Source organism: Eublepharis macularius, chromosome 7 (genome assembly GCF_028583425.1).
Source record: "Eublepharis macularius isolate TG4126 chromosome 7, MPM_Emac_v1.0, whole genome shotgun sequence".
NCBI classification, from domain to species: Eukaryota; Metazoa; Chordata; class Lepidosauria; order Squamata; family Eublepharidae; genus Eublepharis; species Eublepharis macularius.
The window spans coordinates 81,116,603-81,140,054 of NC_072796.1; the positions used below are offsets into that span (position 1 = coordinate 81,116,603).

At 42.5% G+C, this 23,452-nt stretch overlaps 1 protein-coding gene across 1 annotated transcript in view; it reads right to left on the bottom strand.

The window, feature by feature from the left end:
- GAREM1 (GRB2 associated regulator of MAPK1 subtype 1) overlaps positions 1-23,452 on the bottom strand; it is a 138,737-nt gene that overhangs the window by 89,399 nt on the left and 25,886 nt on the right. The window contains exon 2 of the mRNA XM_054985416.1: positions 4,942-5,082. Coding sequence (XP_054841391.1) covers positions 4,942-5,082 — 141 coding nt within the window. The remainder of the gene's footprint in view (positions 1-4,941; positions 5,083-23,452) is intronic.

Sequence of the window (23,452 nt, forward strand, 5' to 3'; positions counted from 1 at the left end):
ACAAAACGGAACATGAACCAAAAAGAACTATGAACCAGCTCCCTTCCACGAACTTCCGAACTGCTATGCTGGTTCATTTGGTTTGTTTAAAAAAGCAATGCCCCTTTCCGTGCCGCTACAAAGCGGCATGGAAAGAGGCATTTAAACCCGCGTATCAGCTGCTTGTCAGGGAGATCCCCGACAAACAGCTGATCATTTAAGGAGCGGTGCTTGGCTGGCTGGCGGGGAGTTCCCGGACGGGCAGCCAACCCCCGCTGTTTAAATGGCCATTCCCCTGCCACTCGAAGCGGCGGGGAAATGGCCATTTAAAGAGCGGGTGAGGCTTGGCTGGCCAACCAGGAACTCCCAGGGATCTCCCCAACAAACAGCTGATCTGCGGGTTTAAATGCCCCTTTCCGTGCCACTACTAAGAGGCACGGAAAGGGGCATTTAAACCCCAGGAACCACGAACCGGTTTGCAAACTTGCCCCAGTTCGGGGAAGTTCATGGTTCGTGAAAATGCACGACCCATGAACCGCATGGTTCATTTTTTTCGCGGTTTGTGCCCACCCCTACTCCACACACATGCACACCCTTTAAACCCTATAGTACTGCAATATCAAATTATTCTTTAACGAAGTCAGCAAAAATACACAGCTTTCAGCAACTTTGCAAGCAACTAAATGAACAAATCTGATCAATATATTATGACTTAATTCATCTCGGCAGATTCACTAATCAAACCTATGTATGATGCAGGATTCCAGTTTAATGAAGATGAATTACAGAGGAACAGAGAAAACTTTTTAAAAAATCAGACAAGTAACATTCTGGGACATGTTCAGATTTCTTGCTTCTCCTGCATGACAAGGTACTGTGTTGTTAATGCTCACCGTACATTGCCATACAATCCAAGGATGCTAAGATTATTCTTCGCTTTTAAAAACAAAAGATGCAAGCAGCAGCAAGGAGTTTTCCCTGCCAACTCTAAAATAAGGAGGATCAAACAGAGGTAGAGGTCCACCATGATGGCCTAACATGTTGGCCTAACTGCATCTTCCCACTCTATGCAGATGAGTGCCATTGGGACAGCCAGTGCAGCGTAGTGGTTAAAGTGTCACAATATGTTCTGCGAGACCCAGGTTCAAATCCCCACTCTGCCATGGATGTTTGCAGGGTGACCTTCAGCCAGTCATCCTCTCACAGCCTAACCTACTCTCACAAGGTTGTTGTGAGGGTAAAATGGATGAGGGCAGTATGTTGTAAACTGCTTTGGGTCCCCAATGGGGAGAAAAGCAGGTTATAAATAGAGATGGGCACGCACTGAAATACGAACCAAAATTCGTCACAAATCTGGCTGGTTCGTGGTTCGCAAATCACCGATTTGTCAGAGCCCATTTCTGACAAACTGGGACGAACTTTAGGCTGGTTTGTTTGGTTCGTTTTGGTTCATCACTGCACCAATCAATCAGTTTCCTAAGCAACTGGAGATGAGCTTTCTGCAGTAGAGGTGTGCACCCGGCAGCTTTTCAGCTGATGGGAGGGGGATCCCCCATGAGCTGAAAAAAGCACCTGCGTTTGAAAGGAGCAACAGTTCTGTTGTGTGCAAGAAAAGTGTTGCTGCTTTCAAATGCGGCTGGAACTTTAAAGCATTTCAATATCTGTTCTGCTTCACATGTTTGCAGAAGTTTGCTTATTCCCTACTGGCTTTAAAAGCCAGGAAAGGGCTAAATGGCTGGTTTTCCCTTCCTCCTTTGGGGTAGGCACACACACACTTTTTTTTTCAAAGGCAAGAAAGTGTAGCAATGTTGTAACATTGTAGCATTCCAATATTGTAACAGCCCTTTGGAAACAAAGTGGCAGGGTGCTGTGCAAAACGCTTGGTTTTTTTCTCTTTGCAAAGCCTGAAACATGCCTTGGAGGGAGGGAAAAGCAGCTATTTAATCCTTTCTTGGCTTTTAAAGACAGGAGGCAAGTGCAGTATTGTTACAATGTTGGAATGCTACAATGTTACAACGCTGCTACACTTTCTTGCCTTTGGAAAAAAAAGTGTGTGCATACCCCAAAAGAGGAAGGGAAAACCAGCCATTTAGCCCTTTCCGGTCTTTTAAAGCCAGCAGGGAATAAGCAAATTTCTGCAAACATGGGAAGCAGAACAGCTGGCAGCTTTTTTCAGCTGATGGGGATTCCCCTCCCATCAGCTGAAAAGCGGCTGGTGTTTAAAAGGGGGAAACCCACACGCTTATTCTGCAGACCTTCTGCTGCCCTGGAAGTGACGTTTTCACAAACCACATGAACCGGAACTGGGGCAAGTTCGTGAAACTGTACACACCTTGAACCTCCTGGTTAGTTGTTTTTTTTTTTGTTCGTGCCCATGTCTAGTTATAAATATCTAACAAAAAAAAGTCATCACACTATGTAGGAAAGGCTTTTTCTTCACATGGTACAGGGCATAGTTTAGAAAGTTAATTCCCTCACTCACAGAACTTCAGTCTTCAATAGAGAGAGATCTGGCATCCATTGGGCTGGGGAAAGACACAGTATATTTAACAGTATACTTATCAGTAACACTGTTGCTTTGAACTCTTATGTTTACTCTTGAATATATTAAATAGGGATATATGCAAAATACAGAAGAGTTAGCCATGTTAGCCATGCATCTGACAAAGAGAGCTGTGGTTCTCAACAGCTTATGCTACAATAAAGCTGGTTAGTCTTAAAGGTGCTACTGGACTCTTTACTATTATGCAATATACAGTATTCCACATGCTCAGTACTTTGAATCTCATTTAAACATCTGTATGCATTTATCCATTATATTAAGGAGACAAGTAAAAATCAGGGTGTTTTTTTCCTAAATAACTCTAGATTATGGTTGTTGTGGGTTTTCCGGGCTGTATTGCCGTGGTCTTGGCATTGTAGTTCCTGGCGTTTCGCCAGCAGCTGTGGCTGGCATCTTCAGAAGTGTAGCACCAAAAGACAGAGATCTCTCAGTGTCACTGTGACACTGAGAGATCTCTGTCTTTTGGTGCTACACCTCTGAAGATGCCAGCCACAGCTGCTGGCGAAACGCCAGGAACTACAATGCCAAGACCACGGCAATACAGCCCGGAAAACCCACAACAACCATCGTTCTCCGGCCGTGAAAGCCTTCGACAATACAACTCTAGATTACATTGGAAGATAATTGCCATTCCTGGAACGTATCTGCAATACAGCAGAATATAACTATATGGCTTATGATTTTCTTAAGAAAACCTATGAAACAACCAGGGATTCTACACTCTCACAATCAAGGTATTTTGGAGGAAGCCATAGTTAATGTTTTAAAACTGTTTTCAGCTTGTTGTGCAGATAAAGCTAAGAAGCAAATGAGAACAGTCAGAAGCAGAATGACTGCAGAAATCAGGAACTGAACCACAGGCAACAAACTATATTAGTAACTGTTTTGATTAAGCTATTATTTAATTTTACATATAATGCAGAATGTTAGGGTTCAGAATCTGAAGACAAAATAAAATCTTAATACTGCTTCTTTATGAACTGTTTTTCTCTATACTTAAGAGTTTACTTTCAGAAACACTAAACTCGGGAAACTAGCCCCAAGTTCCTGAAGCAAGTAATTGGAGAATACTACAAACAGAACACACTCACCCCCCAAAAAATGCCTTATATGATCATCCAATTATAAGGGGTACCCCTTATAATGCAAGAAGAGGCCTGCCACATGATCTTGTATAGTTGCTGAATTTATACAGCATTAGAACAAAGGGTGTTCACTTTCAGCAGCATAGAGCAGCAACAATGTCCAGTATTGTCATTACTATGCTGTGTGTCCACTGAGGTTCTCTCTATGTCCACCCTCCTCAGCCTCTTTCTCTTTTTTTAAACAGAAAAAAACCCAGGTTCTTCCAATAAAGGCAAGGATCTGCCATTTAAATATGTCTGTCCTTTAAGACAAGAGTATCTCTGGGCCAACTGGATATTTTGTAGTGAAAATATGAATCTGAATTGAAACCTTGACCCAGTTTTCAAGGAAAATGAGACATAAGAGAAAGTAGCCTTAGAGCAGAACCACAAGTGATGCCTGACACAGGTTGGACACTTGTCAGCTTCCCTCAAGTTTTGATGGGGAATGTAGGCAGCTTGGCGGAATGTTGGACAAGTGACAGTTGAAAAGTCCATTGGACAGCAGTCAGAGAGCCAAGCTGCAAGACTAGGATGCCTACATTTCCCATCAAAACTTGAGGGAAGCTGACAAGTGTCCAACCTGTGTCAGGCGTCACTTGTGGTTCTGCTCTTAGTGACAGTTGGACCTTTGCACCTTTGAAAGAATATGCCTTGGAAAAGGGTTTGGTGGACCTACATTGGGAGGGTGCTAAAACCTAGTAAAGAATCCAAGGATCTATCAATTAAATAGCACCACAAGCATTTATTCTATGGTAACACGGATCTCTTTGTACTTGACAGGATGGTATGTATGAACTTGCAACAACATGACAAGACAGACAGAAAGAGGAACAATAGTTGTTTACAAGAGAAATAAATCAGAACTAAGCCTCCAACTGGCACCCTTTATGGAATTTGTTTAATCAGAAGCATGTAGTTCCAGACCCTGACACAATTAGGTTGCCATGTGGCTGAATAGAATCTTAAACACAAAAGGGCCAACACCTGATCATTTTTCAAAGCTACCCCTAAGATAATTTTTCATGCCAAATGAGGTACTTTCCCTCATAGTAAGATTTTAACCAGCTATGATATATAATTTTGCAGAGTATTCACAAAAGTATCTGCAGTGAGAGTATATTGCAGGGAGGGGGGTTGTACTTATTTTGCTAAAATGTCACTCTGTGCTTCACCATCAAATATTTTCCTTTCATTTGCCAAAATAGTTGACATAATTCGTAAAACAACTCATTCACCCTTTATTCTGTAGCTCAAAGCAAAAGTCACACTTACCAGCATAATGCACAGGGATTTCTATCTTTGGCCCTATGACATAATGGCCCTCCTCCAGACTATGAGCTGTAATTGTTGTCCATTGCCGACATGAATGAATCAAAAGGTAATCACTCTCTCGAAGACCTTCTATAGATTCTCCTACAAAAGAAGAAGAGATTAAGTCATAATCAATGCAAAATCATTTCAGGTTCCAAGCATAGCATTTAAGCTAGTGCAGTGTAGTCGCTAAGACACCAGCAGTGAACCCCTAGTTCAGTTCTTGCCTCTACCATGAATTGGGGGTGGGGGGAGAGATCAGGAAAGGAACTTTTTCTTACCTGCTGTCCCATCTCTGCAATATGAGGTTATCATCAAACTGAATTACAATGGAAGTTACAAGAAGCACTTTGAGGTGCTTTACTCTTCAGACCTTTGTCCAGCACCATTTCAGAGCCTACTGGCCCAAGGGAAAAGAATCTTTGGGGTGAACCAGTCATACAGAGATTTGGCTTTTGATGCATTATTACACACAAAGCTTTTTAAGTGGCATGCCAAAGGCAAAACTGTAATAACTACCATTGGATACATATTACTAGCCTGTCATTGATCTAAGTGGCTAGAAGCCAATATAATCAAAGGTTCACTTACATGATACCATGCACTGAAGCAGGACTTGAAATCATTATCATCAGTAGTTTGACCCTGCAAGTTAGTCTTATCTCCTGCAAGACCATTATGGCAACAAGTATCCTGTACTTGATAAGGAAAAACCAGGCATCTCCATCTTATTTTCCATTAGAAACCATCCACTGCCCCCTACTCCCTCAAGATCAAACGATGCATATTTCTTTCTATTCACAGCATCCAAGAACATTCTCATAAGCCTGGGGCTGCCATACAAGGTGCTGAAGTCAGTCCGATGCAGCTGTTTTAAAGGAGGTAAACAGACAGGCCTGTAGCCAGAAATGTTATGGTGAAGAAACATGAGAACACAGGGGAGGGGAGGATTGCCAGGTCCCATCATCCTGAAGCCTTGAGACTCTTTGGGCAAGAACTGATGATGTGCTGGGAGTCACAGTGATATCATAGGGTAGGACCTGGTGATATCACATCGTAGTACTCACAGTGATTTCACACAACAATAGATAAGTTTCAGGATGGCAGCAGTGTTAGACTTCAGTAGTAGTGCATATATCCTTGCTCTAAGCAAGCTGATTACATTTTGCATTGTGCTTCTGAATTTTAACTCACACCAGTCCTTCTCTGTAACACCACTCCCACCTTCTGACCTGAATATAAGGGCTGATGGATCTTTATTCTCGTTTATTCTTCTTAGCCTGGAAAATGTCTTCTTACCTCAACAAAGTCAACCTGGCCACCTGAATCCATGCTATGGAAACACCAAGACTTGATTATTGTAATGCACTATACATAAGTCTCCCATCTAAATTAACTAGGAAACTCCAATTGGTGCAAAACATTGTGGCTTGACTGTTATCAGGAGCAAGCAGGAGCATGAACATTGTTCTCATCCTGCAATCACTCCATAGCCTACCTATTAGTTATAATGCTCAGTTCAAGGTATTGGTTATCAGTTACAAAGCTCTTCGCGGCCTTAGTCTGGCATTCCTATGGGACCACCTCTCTCCCTATGCTCCTCTACGGCAGCTTTGCTCTTCTGAACAGGGACTCCTGCAGGTGCCACCCTGCACATTGGTGAAACCAACAGCAGCCCGTACAGGGGCTTTCTCTGTGGTGGCCCCTACTCTGTGGAATGGCCTGCTTGAGGAGGTCAGGAGAGCCTCCACTCTCCTGGCTTTCTGCAAACGATGCAAAACTGAATTATTCAAAAAAGCTATTTACTCCGATAGAAGGGCTGCACTGCAGGGAGGAGGTCTCAGATGCTCCATTAATGAGTTAGGAACCACAGACCTCACCACTATGTTGTATTGGATTCCTACTAATGGTCTTTGTGAACTTGTATCTATTTACCCTATGACAGGGGTGGGCAATTGTTTTGGCTTGGGGGCCACTTTGTGGGAGCGGAGGTTAGTGGAGGGCCGCACCTTTTAAAATGATTGCATTCATTAGTTAACTTTGCATTTCAGAAAAGGTATAAATTGTATTATAAAAATCAATAAATATAAATTAAATAAAATAGTGGTAGTTTTATTCAATTTATTTATTGTGCTAATTTCATATCATCTATAGCTGCAAGCACATTTAATTTTAGAAGGAAATCTCGGTTCAAGGCGGATTTTTCTGACTGTCTTGGCGGGACACAAAAAACTCTGTAGCGGGCCGCATGTGGCCCGCGGGCCGCAATTTGCCCACCCCTGCCCTATGATATTGTTTTTGGAAATGTTCTTGATATCGACTGTGCTAATCTCACACTACGTAAGCCGCCTTGAGTCTCAGTGAGAAATGCCTACCTATGAAAATGTTTACAAGCCAGAAAAAGTTGATGGTGTGCGTGTGGGGGTGCAATTCAATTACTGCTAAATTATTGTCATTTGTATTGTTACTGCTCTGTAACAATACAATATGAAGGGATATTTGGAATTTTTGTGGTGTTTGAAAAATTTTATGTATTTATTCCATAATTTCTCTCAGAATCCCTGACAATGTTTTGCAGAACCCTGGTTGGGAAACATTGGCTTATACCCTAGAAAACGTTGCTGGTCTCTAAGGTGTTACTGGATTTGAATTCTGCTACACCTTAGGTATGTACCACATGGTATCTGTGTGTAGGTATAATCAGCTGCCTTTGAAGGGACTGGCTGTTTACCCAAATAAAAAATAAAACAATATGGAAATTAGTTATGTCCTAAATGCAGTTGAACTTTTAGCATTAATTATTGCCTCCTATCTCTAATTTACATATGCGCTAGTTATCACAAGCAGACATGCACAGAAGTCTTAGAAGAAGCCATATATCTGCAGTGTGGCACACCATTAACCATTCAGAGAAAGCTATTACCTTATGATAATACCATCTTGTTTGTCAGTTTAATCAATACACTATATTCTTTTCTTATATGATGTTTCATGGTATAAGACTGTACGAACAAGTCAAAATAGTTGGGAAAACTAGGATGTAGGGGAATTTCTTGGTTGGAGAAAAGGACTTGCAGGCAATGTCACTAGTAATCTCCTATTCTAGTAATTAAGGCACTGATTAATTACATACTGCCCCCTCCCAGTTTTCACAACAGTTTTAAAGTACTGTCAAGTGACTCTTCCTGTGCCAGCAGGGGAGTTGGGAGCACCAACCTCCACTGGAACCTTAAACACCTGATCCTATGAGCAACTATTAGGGTTTCTAGGTACCTGCCAGTGGCAGGCAAACTCCCACGGGATTTGCCTCCTTGCCCACTGATCCGCCAACAATTGGTGGTAGGTGGCAAGCCCTTGGAGGTTGCCCACCACCAGCAGGCACCCCAGAAACACGCGCAGAGCGCACGGTCCCAGGGGGCATGACAACATCACTCCTGGAAGTGATGTCATTGCACAGGCTGTGGGAACACTCCTGTGCTTTGTTTGGGGATGATTTTGGCCCTAAACAGGCCAAATCGACCCTGCATGGAGACTGGGAGCACTCCCGTGGTTGGCATGATTACATCATTTCTGGAACTGACGTCTTTGCGCACATGTGAAGGAAGACCACTCTGACAGTACCAGGTAAGTGCCAGGTCCCTCCCCATCCTGCTGGGAGGGAAGAGGGACCTGGCAACCCTAGCAACTATGCCAGCCCCTTAAGCCAGCTGCTTTTCTAAATACTCTACTTGTTTACTTTCAGGCTATGACAGTTTGGGGCCACCTGACTATACATTACTATAATTATAGCTGAAATAATGGGCAGGCTATATTTTGTAAACATATAAGACAACAGGCTATATTTTCTAAACATATAAGCAAAAAAGATTCCCACTCTGAGTTTGAAAATGAGATCATTTCGCCAGAAATAAGCACACTACACAAGTCTTATGCTCCTCCATGCTTCTGCATCTGAATTGAGTTAACAGGAAGATAACAGAAAACAGAAAGAATGAGTGAGACGAACAGTCAATTGTTAATGCTACTATAAGAGACTTCAGCAGAAACAAGATCCCTTTCATCTGGGTTCATTCAACTGCCCGTTCTCTCTGGACACTTTTAGGGAAATTGTATGTACAGTTTCTCATCCTCTCCCAATCCAACATTCCTGCCGGGTGATCTGAGCAGATTTTTGTTGTGTAACACCTATAATCATATTGCTATACTCCAAGCTAATTGAATTGTTTCTCTAGTTGTGCTGTAATTCCTCCAGTGTGGGAACCAGGTCACTGAATATTGTGCCTGGGTGAGTCTGTTTAACTGGAACATCTTTCTTATTCTCTCCTTCTTATTCTCCCTCCTTGGGTGGCAAAACTTTCAAAGCGTTACTTTACAATGCTTATCTGCCTACACATAAACACACTTTCCCTGCCAACAATAGTGGGAGATGCCAGGAATACTAGTAAGGTTCTCACATCGTTACGCAATGTTAGTTTCTCTGGAAGTCTAAGTACTTAATATGGTTCACCATCAACAATATCCTATTTGCAACCCAAGGGGGAAGTGGCTGCAAGGTGCTCCCAATTAAGAACTCAAGAATGCAGTAGTGTCTTCTATGAACCACAATGCCACAAGCCAGAGGACAAGCAAGTAGAATAATCCATTATAACCCAATGGATAAAATCAAAACATACAACACATTATATACTAGACAAGCAGTCTTACTTAAACCAAATATTTCTTTCAACCATCCCAGGATTGCATTTTTTTACCCATTGTCTATTTTACTATCAAAATTCTGTTTTCAGTGAAGGGAATTGTTTGAATGTAACTCAGGAACTAGCTTGAGATAAAAGTGCAAATTTGGATCTTGGTAAGACCTAAATGGGCTACTGCCTATGATCCCCTGTGTGCTGATATCATTGAGAAAAGGTGGGATACAAACATAAATACCACAAAGAGATCTTGACAACTCATCATCCAACTGAGCTTGAGCCAACAATTACTTCAACAAGCTCTGGCATGGGATAATCTCAATGTTCAAAATTGTACAGAGTGGGGGGTGGGTGGGGCTGGAATCAGTTTACAGAGCATTTTAATATTTGGCTACCAAATAGTAGGAAACACATCACCAACTTGTACACTAGCTCAACAGAATTCTTTAACTTAAACTGGTACAGTATTATTCAATTCTAGCTCAAAAGAAACGGGCATTAGGGGATCATGTTTTAAAATGTAGTATTAATAAAAGGCCAACATACAAATCAGAAATTGCTCAGCAAGAAGCTGGGTTATTAATATTTTAGGAGATCCATTTCAGTCTGGTTTCCACCCTGGCCATGGGACAGAGACGGTGTTGGTCGCCCTCACAGACAATCTCTGCAGATATTTGGATCGAGGCAGGTTGGCACTGCTGGTTTTACTGGACCTTACCACAACATTAAACAAGTTCGATTATGAGCTTCTGGCCCATTACCTCACCGATGTGGGGATTCGTGGGACAGCCTTAAAATGGCTAGTCTCCTTTCTCCACGATCAGGGACAGAGGGTGGAGCTTGGGGAGCAGTTGCCATGCCATCCATTGGTGTGTGGCATCCCTGGGGGGGTACTCTTCCTGATGTTATTTAACATCCACATACAACCCCTTGCCTAGCTGGTTCAGAATTTCAGTTTGGGTTGTCATCAATATGCAGATGACACCCAACTTTATCTGTTGATGGACAGTCAGCCAGATACTGCCCTGGATGATCTGGCCAGGGCCTTGGAGGCCATGACTGAATGGTTAAAACAGAGTAGACTGAAGTTGAATCCAATGAAGATGGAGGTCCTGTACCTAGGTCATGGGCTGTCAGGTTTGGGGATCCGGCTCCCATCTCTCAATGGGGCACCACTTGCACCTGCTTCGTTGGTAAGAAGTCTGAGTGTGGTCTTGGATGTCTCCTTATTGATGAAGGCCCAGATCGCAGCAGTTGCCAGATCAGCATTTTATTATCTTTGTCAGATCAGGCAGCTTGCCCTCTACCTTTCATCCCATGACCAGGTGACAGTGATCCATGCAATGATCACCACCAGCTTGGACTACTGTAACTCACTCTATGCTGGGCTGCCCTTGGGCCTACTCCAGAAGTTACAATTGGTCCAGAAAGCAGTGGCACGTGTTTTGACTGGGACTTCATTCTGGTCACATGTAACACCTGTTCTGCGGCAGCTGCACTGGCTCCCAGTGGAATTCCGGATCAGGTTCAAAGTTTTGGTTTTGACCTTTAAACCCCTTAGCAGACTAGGACCAGCAGTACCTGCAGGACTGCCTCTCATCCTATGTTCTTCAGAGGGCTCTTCGGTCAGCAGAAAAATATCTACAGGTGGTCCCTGGCCCCAAGGAGGTCTGCCTTGCCTTGACCAGGGCCTGGGCCTTTTTGGCTCGGGCCCCAACCTGGTGAAACTCTCTATCTGAGACAACTCAGGACCAACGGGATTTATTATAATTCCACTGGGCCTGTAAGACAAAGATGTTCCACCAGGCCTTTGGTGGTTGAGGCTGACAGGCCTTCTCTCCAGCCTCCTACTGGGGGAGTGCCCCCTCCCGGACTTTGCTCCTTATTTGTTGTTTGCCATCAGCCACTGTGGGCCTAAATGATTACATGCGGGATTGTACAATATGCACTGCTGAGGGTGGGTGAAATTGCAACTACTTTTTATGCTAGCAGTTTTAATTGTTATTTCTCTATTTTTAAAATGACGTGGTCCGCTCTGAGCCTGCTTGTGGGGAGAGCGGACTACAAATTGAATAAACAAACCATCAAGCAAGTAAGCAAGCAAACAAACATAGTAGACTCCATTTTGGTTTGAAGCACAAAAAAGAATAATTTCTCTTGGAAACAAAAGAATCTCTATTCTTACCACTAATCTAAGGGCATTCGACTGTGAAAGGAATATCACCTTTACAAGTATCACCTTTTTTAACATGACAATTTCATCATTCTTCAGCTACTATGAATATACTACTGTAATTGTTCTGTAGTAGATCTAGGTCAATGACGATATTTTTAGTAGAAATGTACGGTTGGATATATTAGGTGAGTATACCTGAAAAACAGCTTTCCGGTATTTTCTGGGTATACAGCTGATATACGGTTTCTCAAGAATATCGGTATCCAGGTCCCAAATATTTCTGGAAATATTTGGAAATAACCAGGCTGGCATTTTAAAGATCCTGGGCAACGAGAGGGAGGGGTGAGGAAGCAGCACTCCCAGGCAAATGAGATTGCATGTTAGAGTGCAATCCCTAAAAAGCCAGCCTACCTGCAGCTTAACTCCATTTCATGGTGAGAGTTTTTGGAGTTGTGTGCACCTTTGGCTGCTCTGCTTTGTCTGCACTCTGAATTAATTCTGCTGCCTGCCAGGGACCACTCTCATCTTATTCTGTGCCAAGACTGGTGTGTGCCCTTTGTTTTAAAATATTGTTTCAAGTTTCTCTCTCCCTTTCTCTCTCTCTGTTTGTTTTAGCTGGTTGGCTGTAGTTAGGAGGGGATTTTTATTTTCTTTCTGGTTCTTTTTGAAAATAGTTTTCTTTTTTGTGCTGTTTTAGGTTTGAAAGGCTGTTTTTGTGCTGTTTTAGGTTTGAAAGGCTTGTGGTGTTCCGATGGTATCTCTTCTCTTGGCTTATTTTAGTATTTTTAACTGCTTTGCATTTTAATTTTTAAAGGATTTCTGGGAGGGGGGTTTCATGTTGTTGCCATTTTGAAAAACTTATCTTTCTGCTATCTTCTGGTTCTGGATTTACAGTTGTTCTTCTTTAGTTGTTTTAAAGATCTTTCTGTGATACGTTGTTCAGGGGAGTGGCTTTGTAGTGTTTTAGGGTGTTCCTATTGGTTCTGAAAATATTCATCTTTCTGAAGGAAATTTCTGTTGGGTTTTAATAACAGTGAACAGTAGATGAGAGTTTAGGTATTTAAAAAACACAACATAAATTTCAGCTTAGAGTTCAGTCAAGATTCTCTGAAAAACAATTTAGGTTTTTGGTTGTTGGGGGTTTTCCGGGCTGTATTGCCGTGGTCTTGGCATTGTAGTTCCTGACGTTTCGCCAGCAGCTGTGGCTGGCATCTTCAGAGGTGTAGCACCAAAAGACAGAGATCTCTCAGTGTCACAGTGTGGAAAAGATGTAGGTCATTTGTATCTACTCAGGAGGGGTGGGGTTGAGCTGAGTCATCCTGTAAGAGTTTCCCAGGGTGTGGAATGCTAATGGCGGGAGGCTTCACTGAATCCTGAGGAGGTTCTTTTGCATATGGATTGGTGCTTGATGTGCTAATCTTCTCTGCAGGGCTATTGTCGGGTGTGGAGTGTTTTGTTGGCCTGGTGTTTTTCAGAACTGGAGCCCATGCTCTGTTCATTCTTAAGGTTTCTTCTTTCCTGTTGAAGTTTTGCTTATGCTTGTGAATTTCAATGGCTTCCCTGTGCAGTCTGACAAAGTAGTTGGAAGTGTTGTCCAGTATTTTGGTGTCCTGGAATAAGATACTGTGCCCTGTTTGAGTTAGGCTATGTTCAGCCACTGCTGATTTTTCAGGCTGTCCAAGTCTGCAGTGTCTTTCATGTTCTTTTATTCTTGTCTGGATGCTACGCTTTGTGGTCCCGATGTAAACTTGTCCACAGCTGCAGGGTATACGGTATACTCCTGCAGAGGTGAGGGGGTCTCTGCTGTCTTTTGCTGATCGTAGCATCTGTTGTATTTTTCGGGTGGGTCTGAATACTGCTTGAAGGTTATGCTTTTCCATAAGCTTTCCCATCTGATCAGTAATTCCTTTGATATATGGCAAAAACACTTTTCCTGCAAAAGAACCTCCTCAGGATTCAGTGAAGCCTCCCGCCATTAGCATTCCACACCCTGGGAAACTCTTACAGGATGACTCAGCTCAACCCCACCCCTCCTGAGTAGATACAAATGACCTACATCTTTTCCACACTGTGACACTGAGAGATCTCTGTCTTTTGGTGCTACACCTCTGAAGATGCCAGCCACAGCTGCTGGCGAAACGTCAGGAACTACAATGCCAAGACCACGGCAATACAGCCCGGAAAACCCCCAACAACCATCGTTCTCCGGCCGTGAAAGCCTTCGACAATACAATTTAGGTTTTTGTTAGGCTTTTGAAACAATAAGAAGTCCGGTGGCTTAAAACACTCCTCCTTGAACCTGACTTATTAACCTGCTGCCCTTGACATTAGCACTAACCTGCAATTGCCATTTTTTCACACCCACACAACCTAACTTTTTAAAAATCAAACTACCAAGACTTGAAAGCTATTTGTTGTACATACAACCTGAGATGAAAGCATAGAACTCTTAAAAACCTCAATTTATTTTATCTTAGTATATTTAACCTAGCCTACAAGCAAAGTCTAACCCTCCCCCTGCCCCCAACTAGTTAATCCCCAGTCTTGCAGAAAATTTGACTTCAATTTTTGGAACATCAAAAAATCAGATCAGCCTAAATCCTATTTAAACAAACATGGGGCTTCAGCTACTTTGAAGCCTAGGTCAGCCTAATAATTGTTTAGAAGTAAATCCTATGTTCCAGCAGGTTAGTGAGTCAGGTTCAAGAACAAGTCAGTTAGTGCTCAGACCCAGAGAGCAGCGTAGCCAAACAGTGAAATCCTAAGCACAGTTACTCCAGTCTAAGCCCAAGTAAGTTAGTGTAGCTACTTACTTGTGTGAAGTAGTCCAGGGGGACAGAACGACTGATAGGAGGGAAGTGCAGCAGGATCCTGGGGGAAAGGTAAAGCAGAATAGTAGGGTGGAAGGGAGCTGGAACTGAGGCTTTCCCTCCACACAAATGTGGAGGTCTGCCCCACAGCAGTCTTCCACCACCCCATCCTTTAGCTGTATGGTGCAATGAAAGGCCTTGCAAGCCCCTGTTAATAGAGGCTGCTGCAGGAGTGCCACCTGCAGAGATGTCTGAGGCAGGTGCTAGCACTGGGCAAAGGCCTGCTGCTCAGACTCAGCAGCAGGAAGAGAAGTAGCTCGAGTTGTCTTTTGTGCTGAACTTCAGGGACGAGAGTCTTCCGCCTCTCTGCCCCAGGAACCAGAGGCTGCTGGAGGAACTGGAGGAGCTGAGTGGTGGTGCCCCTCCTTCAGTTCCTCCAGAGTCCAATGGGCCTTCTGAGGATGGGGAGGAAGAAAGACTGGAGGTGGCACAAAAGGAAGAGATGGAGGTGCTCCCCGAGGCACTGCCATCTCAACACCTCCCTCAGGCATCTCCTTTGATCCTCTCGCTGACACAGTGTTTCTGCTTAGAGCCCCTCAGAGTAAGTGGTCCCAGCAGTGCCCGTAGCTGCTAGTCAGCATGGGTGCCCCTATTCCTCATGGTCTAGAAGTACTTTCCAGAGGATGGAGGATCCATGTTTTGCACAGTGTAGGGCTAGGATCATTTGAGGGAAAGACCTGAGTCATCTCTCAACAACCAGACTCAGGAACCATTTGAAGAAGCACCACCAGGGGGTGCTTCTTCACTGGGAGAGAGAGGCTGGTGAGGTGGCCATGCAGCCACCCAGCCAAGAAGGAAGTTGCTCTGTGGCCCCCTCTGATGCTCTGCCCTCCATGTCTCCTATATGGAAAGGATGTCAAGCATATCTAACAGATGTTTGGTTCAGCTGGCACTAAAGTTCCAAAGGATGGGCAGAAATGGGCAGGATTGTGACTCACTGGTGAGATAATGTCTGTAGACAGGCAGCCTTTTTCTACTAGGAATGATGCCAGGTTCCACCACCTGCTCAAGGACGTCTGTCCCTGGTACATGACCCTGCTCGCACAACATTGAGCAGAACTATAGTGCTCTCCCTGTTCAAGGTTGCCCGGGATCATGAGAAGTCACAGTTGCCCATGGTTGTGGGAGAGCTGTGCACTTGACACCTGATATTTGGACCTGCCTTAGTTGCAACACCTGTACTTCTCACTGACTCGTGGCAATCTGAGGAAGTTCTGGGTGGGGCTGGGGGAACCAGTGCTAAGTAGGGTGAAAGGGGCTACCAGAGTAGTTATTGCCAGGCTTTACTCCATGCTGAAATATTGGAAGAAGCACATACTGCAGCCAACATCTCTGCCATCATCAAAAAGCATTAAGTGGTACGGGTAGGCAATGATGACTCCCTAGGCTATATGGTGACTGATAGTACAAATATTAGGCAGCAGCACATACTGTGGGCCTGAAGCACATTATCTTGTGACCACCCCCTTCACCTGGTGGTGAGGGACGCCCTGTGTTTGGGTTCTACAGAGAATCCCAACTTGGGTGCTGCTGCTCGTGATTACCAGCATCTGCTCCAGAACTGCTGGAAGCTCATGAAGCACTTCTCATGTAGTTTGAAGGCTACCCATCTGCTGCACCAGAAGCAGATGTTGGCAGCATACCACAGCACTGGCTGATCAGCAACATCAGCATTAGTTGGAACTCCACCTGCACCGTGCTTGAGTGGAGCAAAAGAATGCCCTGGACAAGATGGCCTCCGAGGTTGACACTGTCTAGGGAGAGTGAAAGTTCAACAATAAGGAGTGGCTGACTACCTCCCAGATGGTGGAGGATCGTAACCCCTTTAAGGAGTTCATGAAAGCGCTTCCTCTGACATGGCAAGCCTGGGTCTCATCATTCCCTTGATCCAAGACGGCTGCCTTTTTTGATTCAGGCACACGACGTGCAGACATTGTTCCAGAAGTACATGTGCTGGTGCAGAGCTTGCAAGAGGGCATCGCATCCCACCTGGAACCTCTCACTAAGTAGAAGGTCTACCTGCTGGCAATCATGTGTGACCCACACATCAAAGCCAGCCTTACCTGGCAGGCCAGCCAGCTCATTTGCTGACAAAACAAGTTCTCTTGTTAGGTGCAGCATTTGCAGGTCAAGAGGGGCATGCTGCCTCGAGGAGATGAGGAGGAGAAAGCAGCTTTGCTGCCCTGCTCACTGCTTTCCTTACTGGGCAGGGCCCCCCCCCACACCAGTTACTCCTGAGATATCCATGGAGATGTAGGCCATCAGGGAGGCAGTACTCATAGAAATTTGAAGCATATGAGCCATGCTTTGGTGGACACAATGGTGAGGGAATACCTGTCTGAACGCTATGAATTACTTTCAACTGATCTGCTGAGCTGCTGCGCCTGGAAAGAGAATGTGTGGCTGAACCTCTCTCTTGAGGTTTACAGGCTCCTCTCATGACCTCTAATAAGCAAAACAATATCAGGAGATCCAATATCAGTTTTTATGCCCTTCCCCAAATCCAAAAAGATATCAATTTTTGATGCATTTTCCTAACTCTTGGTTTTTCAAATGAAGACATTCAGTAATACATTTAATTACTAGTTTCCCATTTGGCTCAAGTACTTTCATTCAATTAATGGTTTTTATAGTCAATGAAAAGAAGGGCTTCTGTTCCACAATGCACATGCTCATAGGCAAGATTTCAGCTAATATTTGCTACTTCTGCTGGCAATGAAATAGTACTCTGTCCTTCTGTCTCCTGAAAGCTCAGATTCTCTCTACAGGAGACAATTACACAAGGTCAGGAAGCTGAGTTTTAAAAGACAGAAGGCGCAGTCAGTTTCACCTCTCTAGAGCCACAATGATCTTTCCTCAGAGGATTTGTTTATTTCCTTTTTGCATCTTGGAAGGGGAGGTGAACTTGACAGAGCTTTGAAGGAGGCAAAGGTGAAATAAACAAACCCTCTGAGGAGGGATCTTTGCTAGCTCTAGAGAGGTGAAACTGACAGAGCCTTTGACTCTGTCTTTTTAACTACCCTTCCTGGCTAACACTGCATCTCCCTTCACTTGAACGTCCTTGTGTAATTCGTGTTGTGTAGAGAGATCGTTAGAATCTTAATTTAAAATAGATATATTGTCCAAAACAGGAATTGTTAAGGAGGTAAGGGAAATACAGGTAACATCTTCCAACTTGCCTGGGCCCAGTTGGAAGTCCTGTCCTCTCTCCCAGTTACCAACTGCCATCAATAAGACCAAAGGGAGAAACAGTAGCCACAAGCCATTCTGACACTCTGCCTGGCCCTAAACTTTGCTGAAAACTCCCTCCCCAGGCACCCTTTTATTATATTTTAATTAATATCTACTTTGATTTTAAAATTGACATTAAGCTGCTTAGACAGTCAATCTTGACTGAAACCCAAGATAAAATTACAATAAAATAAGCTGCTTTGTAAAATTTGCTGAAGATTCCCAGAAGAACCCACACATTTTAAAAAAAGAACTTCAGCTTTTATTGTGCAAGTGTCATGATTTTTCGGTGTTCAATTACCACATATAATTAAACTGGACAGGAACAGAGGGGGTATAGATATGCTAATATTAGGAAAGTATAATAGTGATGCCTTTGTTAAGAATGCATACAGCAGTACCAAATTGCCAGCAACTGTTTTCTCTACATACAAATGCACACTATTTTTGTTGGGGAGTGGAGAACCAAAGTTGGAACAAGAGAGCAATCCTAAGAGCTCTTTCCTGAGAGTAAGCCCCATTGAATACACCTGAGTAAGGTTCTGAGTAGGCCTGCTTTCTCCTGCTCCCGAAGCCTCTCATTCTGTGCTCCTGTCCTTTAAAAGCCACATTCGATCAGTCTGGAAGTATGAAAAGGCAGCAGAAAGAGGAAGCACATGACACATAATTATATGCTCAAACCCCTACCCCCACCCCTCCACACACTGACTGAACACACAGAGCGGGAGAATGGACACCAACAAACTGGCCCAGGCGCCATGTGTTTGTGAGGCTTGTGTGGTGTCTACACACGAAGGCAGTGTCCACACATACACTCTCTCCCCCTAATCTCCAGCGTTTAGAAAGTAGCATCTCCTATTACAGGGATGAAGTGTATATGCGGATGTTTCCTCTGTGCACCAACACCATTCAGACAACCTACCAATCTCAGGGAGTGGGACCAACAAGCTCAGCACTGATTTGCTCACCACGTGATCAGTCAACGTGCAGAGAGGTTGTTCGTAGGGGGCTTTTAGCATCACTGTGATGAGACTTTGGACTTCAGGGATTAGTTCAGTCAGTTACAACTGCCACAATTCCTAGCCCAACAAGCAGCAGGACTCCTTGGTAGGATCCTCCAAACTTTTTTGCTAAGTCTCATCCAATTCCCCCTGTCGCACTTGCCTCCCCCACCCCCATGCAGGTACCCTGATCCCCAGCATAGCCTTTTTGATGTTCCCAAGGGACCCTCAACCCCACTTACAAGGCGAGATGCTGCCTTTACAACTCTTCAGTCAGATCTGAAGGCGACTGCCTGTTTGGCATGGGAAGAGAAGAAAACATATTTCCCTATTCAGAAAGGTGACATTTCCCCCAGCTATGTGGGAGTGAAATCAGCAGATGTGAAATACATCATCAGCCCACTCTTACTCATTTAATTGTACTCCCACACTCTGGTGTGTGATCTTTCAGACAAACCAAAGGAAGGAAGAATGCAATCTGGTTACTTCAGAGGAAGAAACATTAGGCTAATTAGATCTATGCATGAATGTGATGATTATACATATATTATTTCTTTTTATTCCCATCCCATATGTCTACAAACATAATTCACTGTTGAGGCATTTGCCTCAATTAAAGAAAAAAAATCTAAGGATTATCACACACACACACACACACACACACACACACACACACACACACACACACAAAACTCCTGAGGAGTAAGAATATTTATCCATATTATAGCCAAAACCAAAGTCTGTCTAGCAGCATGTATGCAGATAAATTATATTTAAATAAAATAAAATAAGCAGGCTGCATTCAGATATAACCACCACCTTTGGTTTAAGAAGAGATTTAAGCCACTTATAAATTCCTCTGGGCTAGAGGCGTTTGGGTAGGGAGCTAGAGGTTTGCCTACAGTGAGCCAACATTCATCGCTGTAGTGGCTCCCCTCTGTCCACCTGCATGGAGCCTTGGCACACTCCCTCGTCAACCAGGAAGGAAGAAGACTGAGTGGCTGTTTCTCCCCTGGACCAGCAGAGAGCAGCATCCTTCTGGAGCCTGTCTTGTTACAGATCTACAGCCTACAGCTGAGCGGTAAGCACTGACAAAAGGGCACTGCCAAGGGCCACAGACAAAGATTACCACCAGTTTAGATACAACGAGAAAGTTTACAGTACTAAGCTTCTTGTGTGCTGGGTGTTTATTTAGTGATTTCTTCTTTGTAATATGTTGTATTTAGTGATTTCTTTGTATTTAGTGATTTCTTCCTCTTTGTAATAGGGAAGATGGTATTAAGATAGGAGGCTTACAAGAAAATATTGAGGGTGATAATTTACTGTTGTTTACCAGTATTTTGATATCCAATTGTCCTGACCCTGTAGGAATTGACAAAGCCTTTAAAATGATTTCTGAAATCATCTGGAAGATAAAGGTATGCAGAGGTATAAATGTTACATTCATCAGCTTCAGAATGTTAAAAAATAATCCAATAAAAATAGAGAACAAGACCATCCAGCTCTCATAAGACTACAATGCAAAAATATACCAAAAAAGCATTTGATCTCATTGAACTATCATTCCTAATAGCTATCTGAAAGTATTTGGTTTTCATAAATGCTTTATTGGCTGGGCTAAAATAATTCATTCTGCTTTTGCTAGATTAGTACTATCGGGATCTTTATCTGTTCCAGTCAAAGTGTTTGAAGGTGTTAAACAGGGGTCTCCACTTTCTGCTCTTCTTTTTTGCTATTGCAGCTGAACCACTAGCTATTTCAATATGTCTGTCTGCTGTAATTAGAAGTATTGATATTGATGGCAATCATTTTAAGTTAAGCTTCCCTGCCAATGATCTAATCTTATTTTTAACTGAAACAGGCAAGTCCTGTAAAGCATTAAAAGAAATTCTTGATGGCAATGGGGAAATTTCAGGTTATAAACAAACATACAAAAATCCGAGTCACTATTAAATTTACCCAAAAAAGATTTTAAGGAGGATTCTTTGTTACTTATGGTTTCCCTGAAAGACAGAATTAAATATTTGGGGCATTATGTAGTTTTGCCAAACAGAAATCTCTTTTGCACATATAATCTTGACCCAATTATTGTTAATTAAAATTTAAACTCTCCTACTGATCATCTTTAAAGTTATCTTTTAATGACAATTAATGTTAAATGACAGCACCTCCAATGGTAATTTTTCTCTTTAACTCCTGAATTCTTTTTTTTTTTGAAAAAATTTTTATTGGGTTAGAATCCATTATTTTTACATTTACATTCAATTTTCCCCAATTTTTTCATCTCTAACCCCCTCCCTTTCCCCCCCTTTTTGTTGACTTCCAACAGCTTTCCAACCCTTTGTCCCCTTTCCCTTACTTCTATTAGATTCCTCTATCTAAAACAAATATATATTCTCCATTATTCTAAGCTGTACATCCTTAACTATTTTTAACATTGTATGCCCAAACTGTAAGTCTTTGTTTCCATCTTAGATAAACAATTTATCCCATTTTTCAATTTCAAATATTTCTATATATCATAAACCATGTAAATCATACATTCATTTAGATCAAACAATTTGACTTATTCTCTATATATTACTCATTCTATCTTTTTGTAATAATTCTATATATCTCTCATCACGTAGTCAATCAATTTGACTCATCTGTATCTTCAGACATTCAGTTTGGTACATTTTACAAAGCTTACCAAAAAAAGAAAATATTGTTAGTTAATCAATCCTTATATTTAATCCTTATAGTTAATTATTTTCTATCTATATTCTGTTTGTTAACCTATATATATCTATATATATGTCAATCTATTAATCTGACTGCTTATTAATTCACATTTATCTCTTCTCCCCCCGGTAAAGTCTCCCCCCTCTACTTCAGTACTTCAGTAGTTCTCAAACTGCCACAGTTTTCCTCCCACCTCCCATTTCTTCTCCAGGTATTTTTTCAGCTTCTCCCAGTCTGTGTTGAACTGCCCTGAGTCCAGATCTCTCAGTTTTCTTGTCATCTTGTCCATTTCAGCCATATACAGCAATTTGTAAATCCAATCTTCAATAGTTGGCACTTCTTGTACTTTCCATTTTTGCGCGTACAAAAGTCTAGCTGCTGCTGTCATATAAAATATCAACGTCCTGTGTTGGGCTGAAATTCCCTCCATTCCCAAGTTCAGTAGCAGGAGTTCTGGGTTCTTATTAATTTGAAATTGTAAAATTTCACTCATTTCTCTTATTATTTCCCCCCAGTACTGCCTGGCTACCTCACACGACCACCACATATGATAGAGGGAGCCCTCATGCTTCTTACATTTCCAGCATTTATTAGAAGTATTCAAATTCCCTAGCGCAATCTTCTTTGGTGTCATGTACCAACGATAGATCATTTTGTAAATGTTCTCTTTGATATTAGTACATGTCGTTGTCTTCATTGTAGTTTTCCACAAGTATTCCCATGCCTCCATTGTTATTTCTTTATTAAAATTTATAGCCCATTTCACCATTTGTGTTTTAACTGTCTCATCCTCGGTATACCATTTCAACAGTACTTGGTATACCTTGGATATTCTTTTCTTATCTTCTTTAAGAAGGGTCTGCTCTAGTTCCGAATTCTCTATTCGTATACCTCCCTTTACAGAGTCCGAATTATATAAGTCTCTGATCTGTCTATACTGGAACCAGTCGTAGTTAGGTGATAGTTCCTCTTGCGTCTTTATTCTGAGTTTGGATGCTTCAGTTTTAGTTATTTCTTTGTATGTTAAACATTGTTGCTCATTATCAACAGCTCTCGGGTCTATCACCTCATACGGAACCACCCACAAGGGAGTTCCTTCTTGTAAATAAATTCTGTACTTCTTCCAGATTATGTATAGACTTCTCCGTACAAAGTGATGCAGGAACATCGAGTTGACCTTTACTTTGTCATGCCATAAATATGCGTGCCATCCAAATATTTTTTTATATCCCTCTAGGGCTAGTAGTTTCTTGTTCTTTAATGTCATCCATTCTTTCAACCAAACTAGGCAGATTGCATCATGATAAAGTCTCAGATTGGGAAGTTGCATTCCGCCTCTTTCCTTTGCATCTTGTAAAACTTTCACTTTCACTCGAGGCTTCTTGCCTGCCCAAACAAAATCTGATATTTTCCTCTGCCATTTTTCAAATTGTTTAGAGTCTCTGATGATTGGTATTGTCTGTAGCAAAAACATTACTCTTGGTAACACATTCATCTTAACTGCTGTAATCCTGCCCAACCATGACAAATTCAGTCTATTCCATTTGATCAAGTCTCTCTCTATCTGAGTCCATAGTTTTTCATAATTGTTTTTGAATAGATCTATGTTCTTTGCAGTTAATTCGACTCCCAAATATTTCACTTTGCTTGTTACTTCACAGTCCGTTGTTTCCGTTAATAATTGTTGTTTCTGCTTAGTCATATTTCTTAACTCCTGAATTCTTCATATTCACAAGCCGGTCTTGAAAAATATCATAAACTGTTATTAGATTTTAG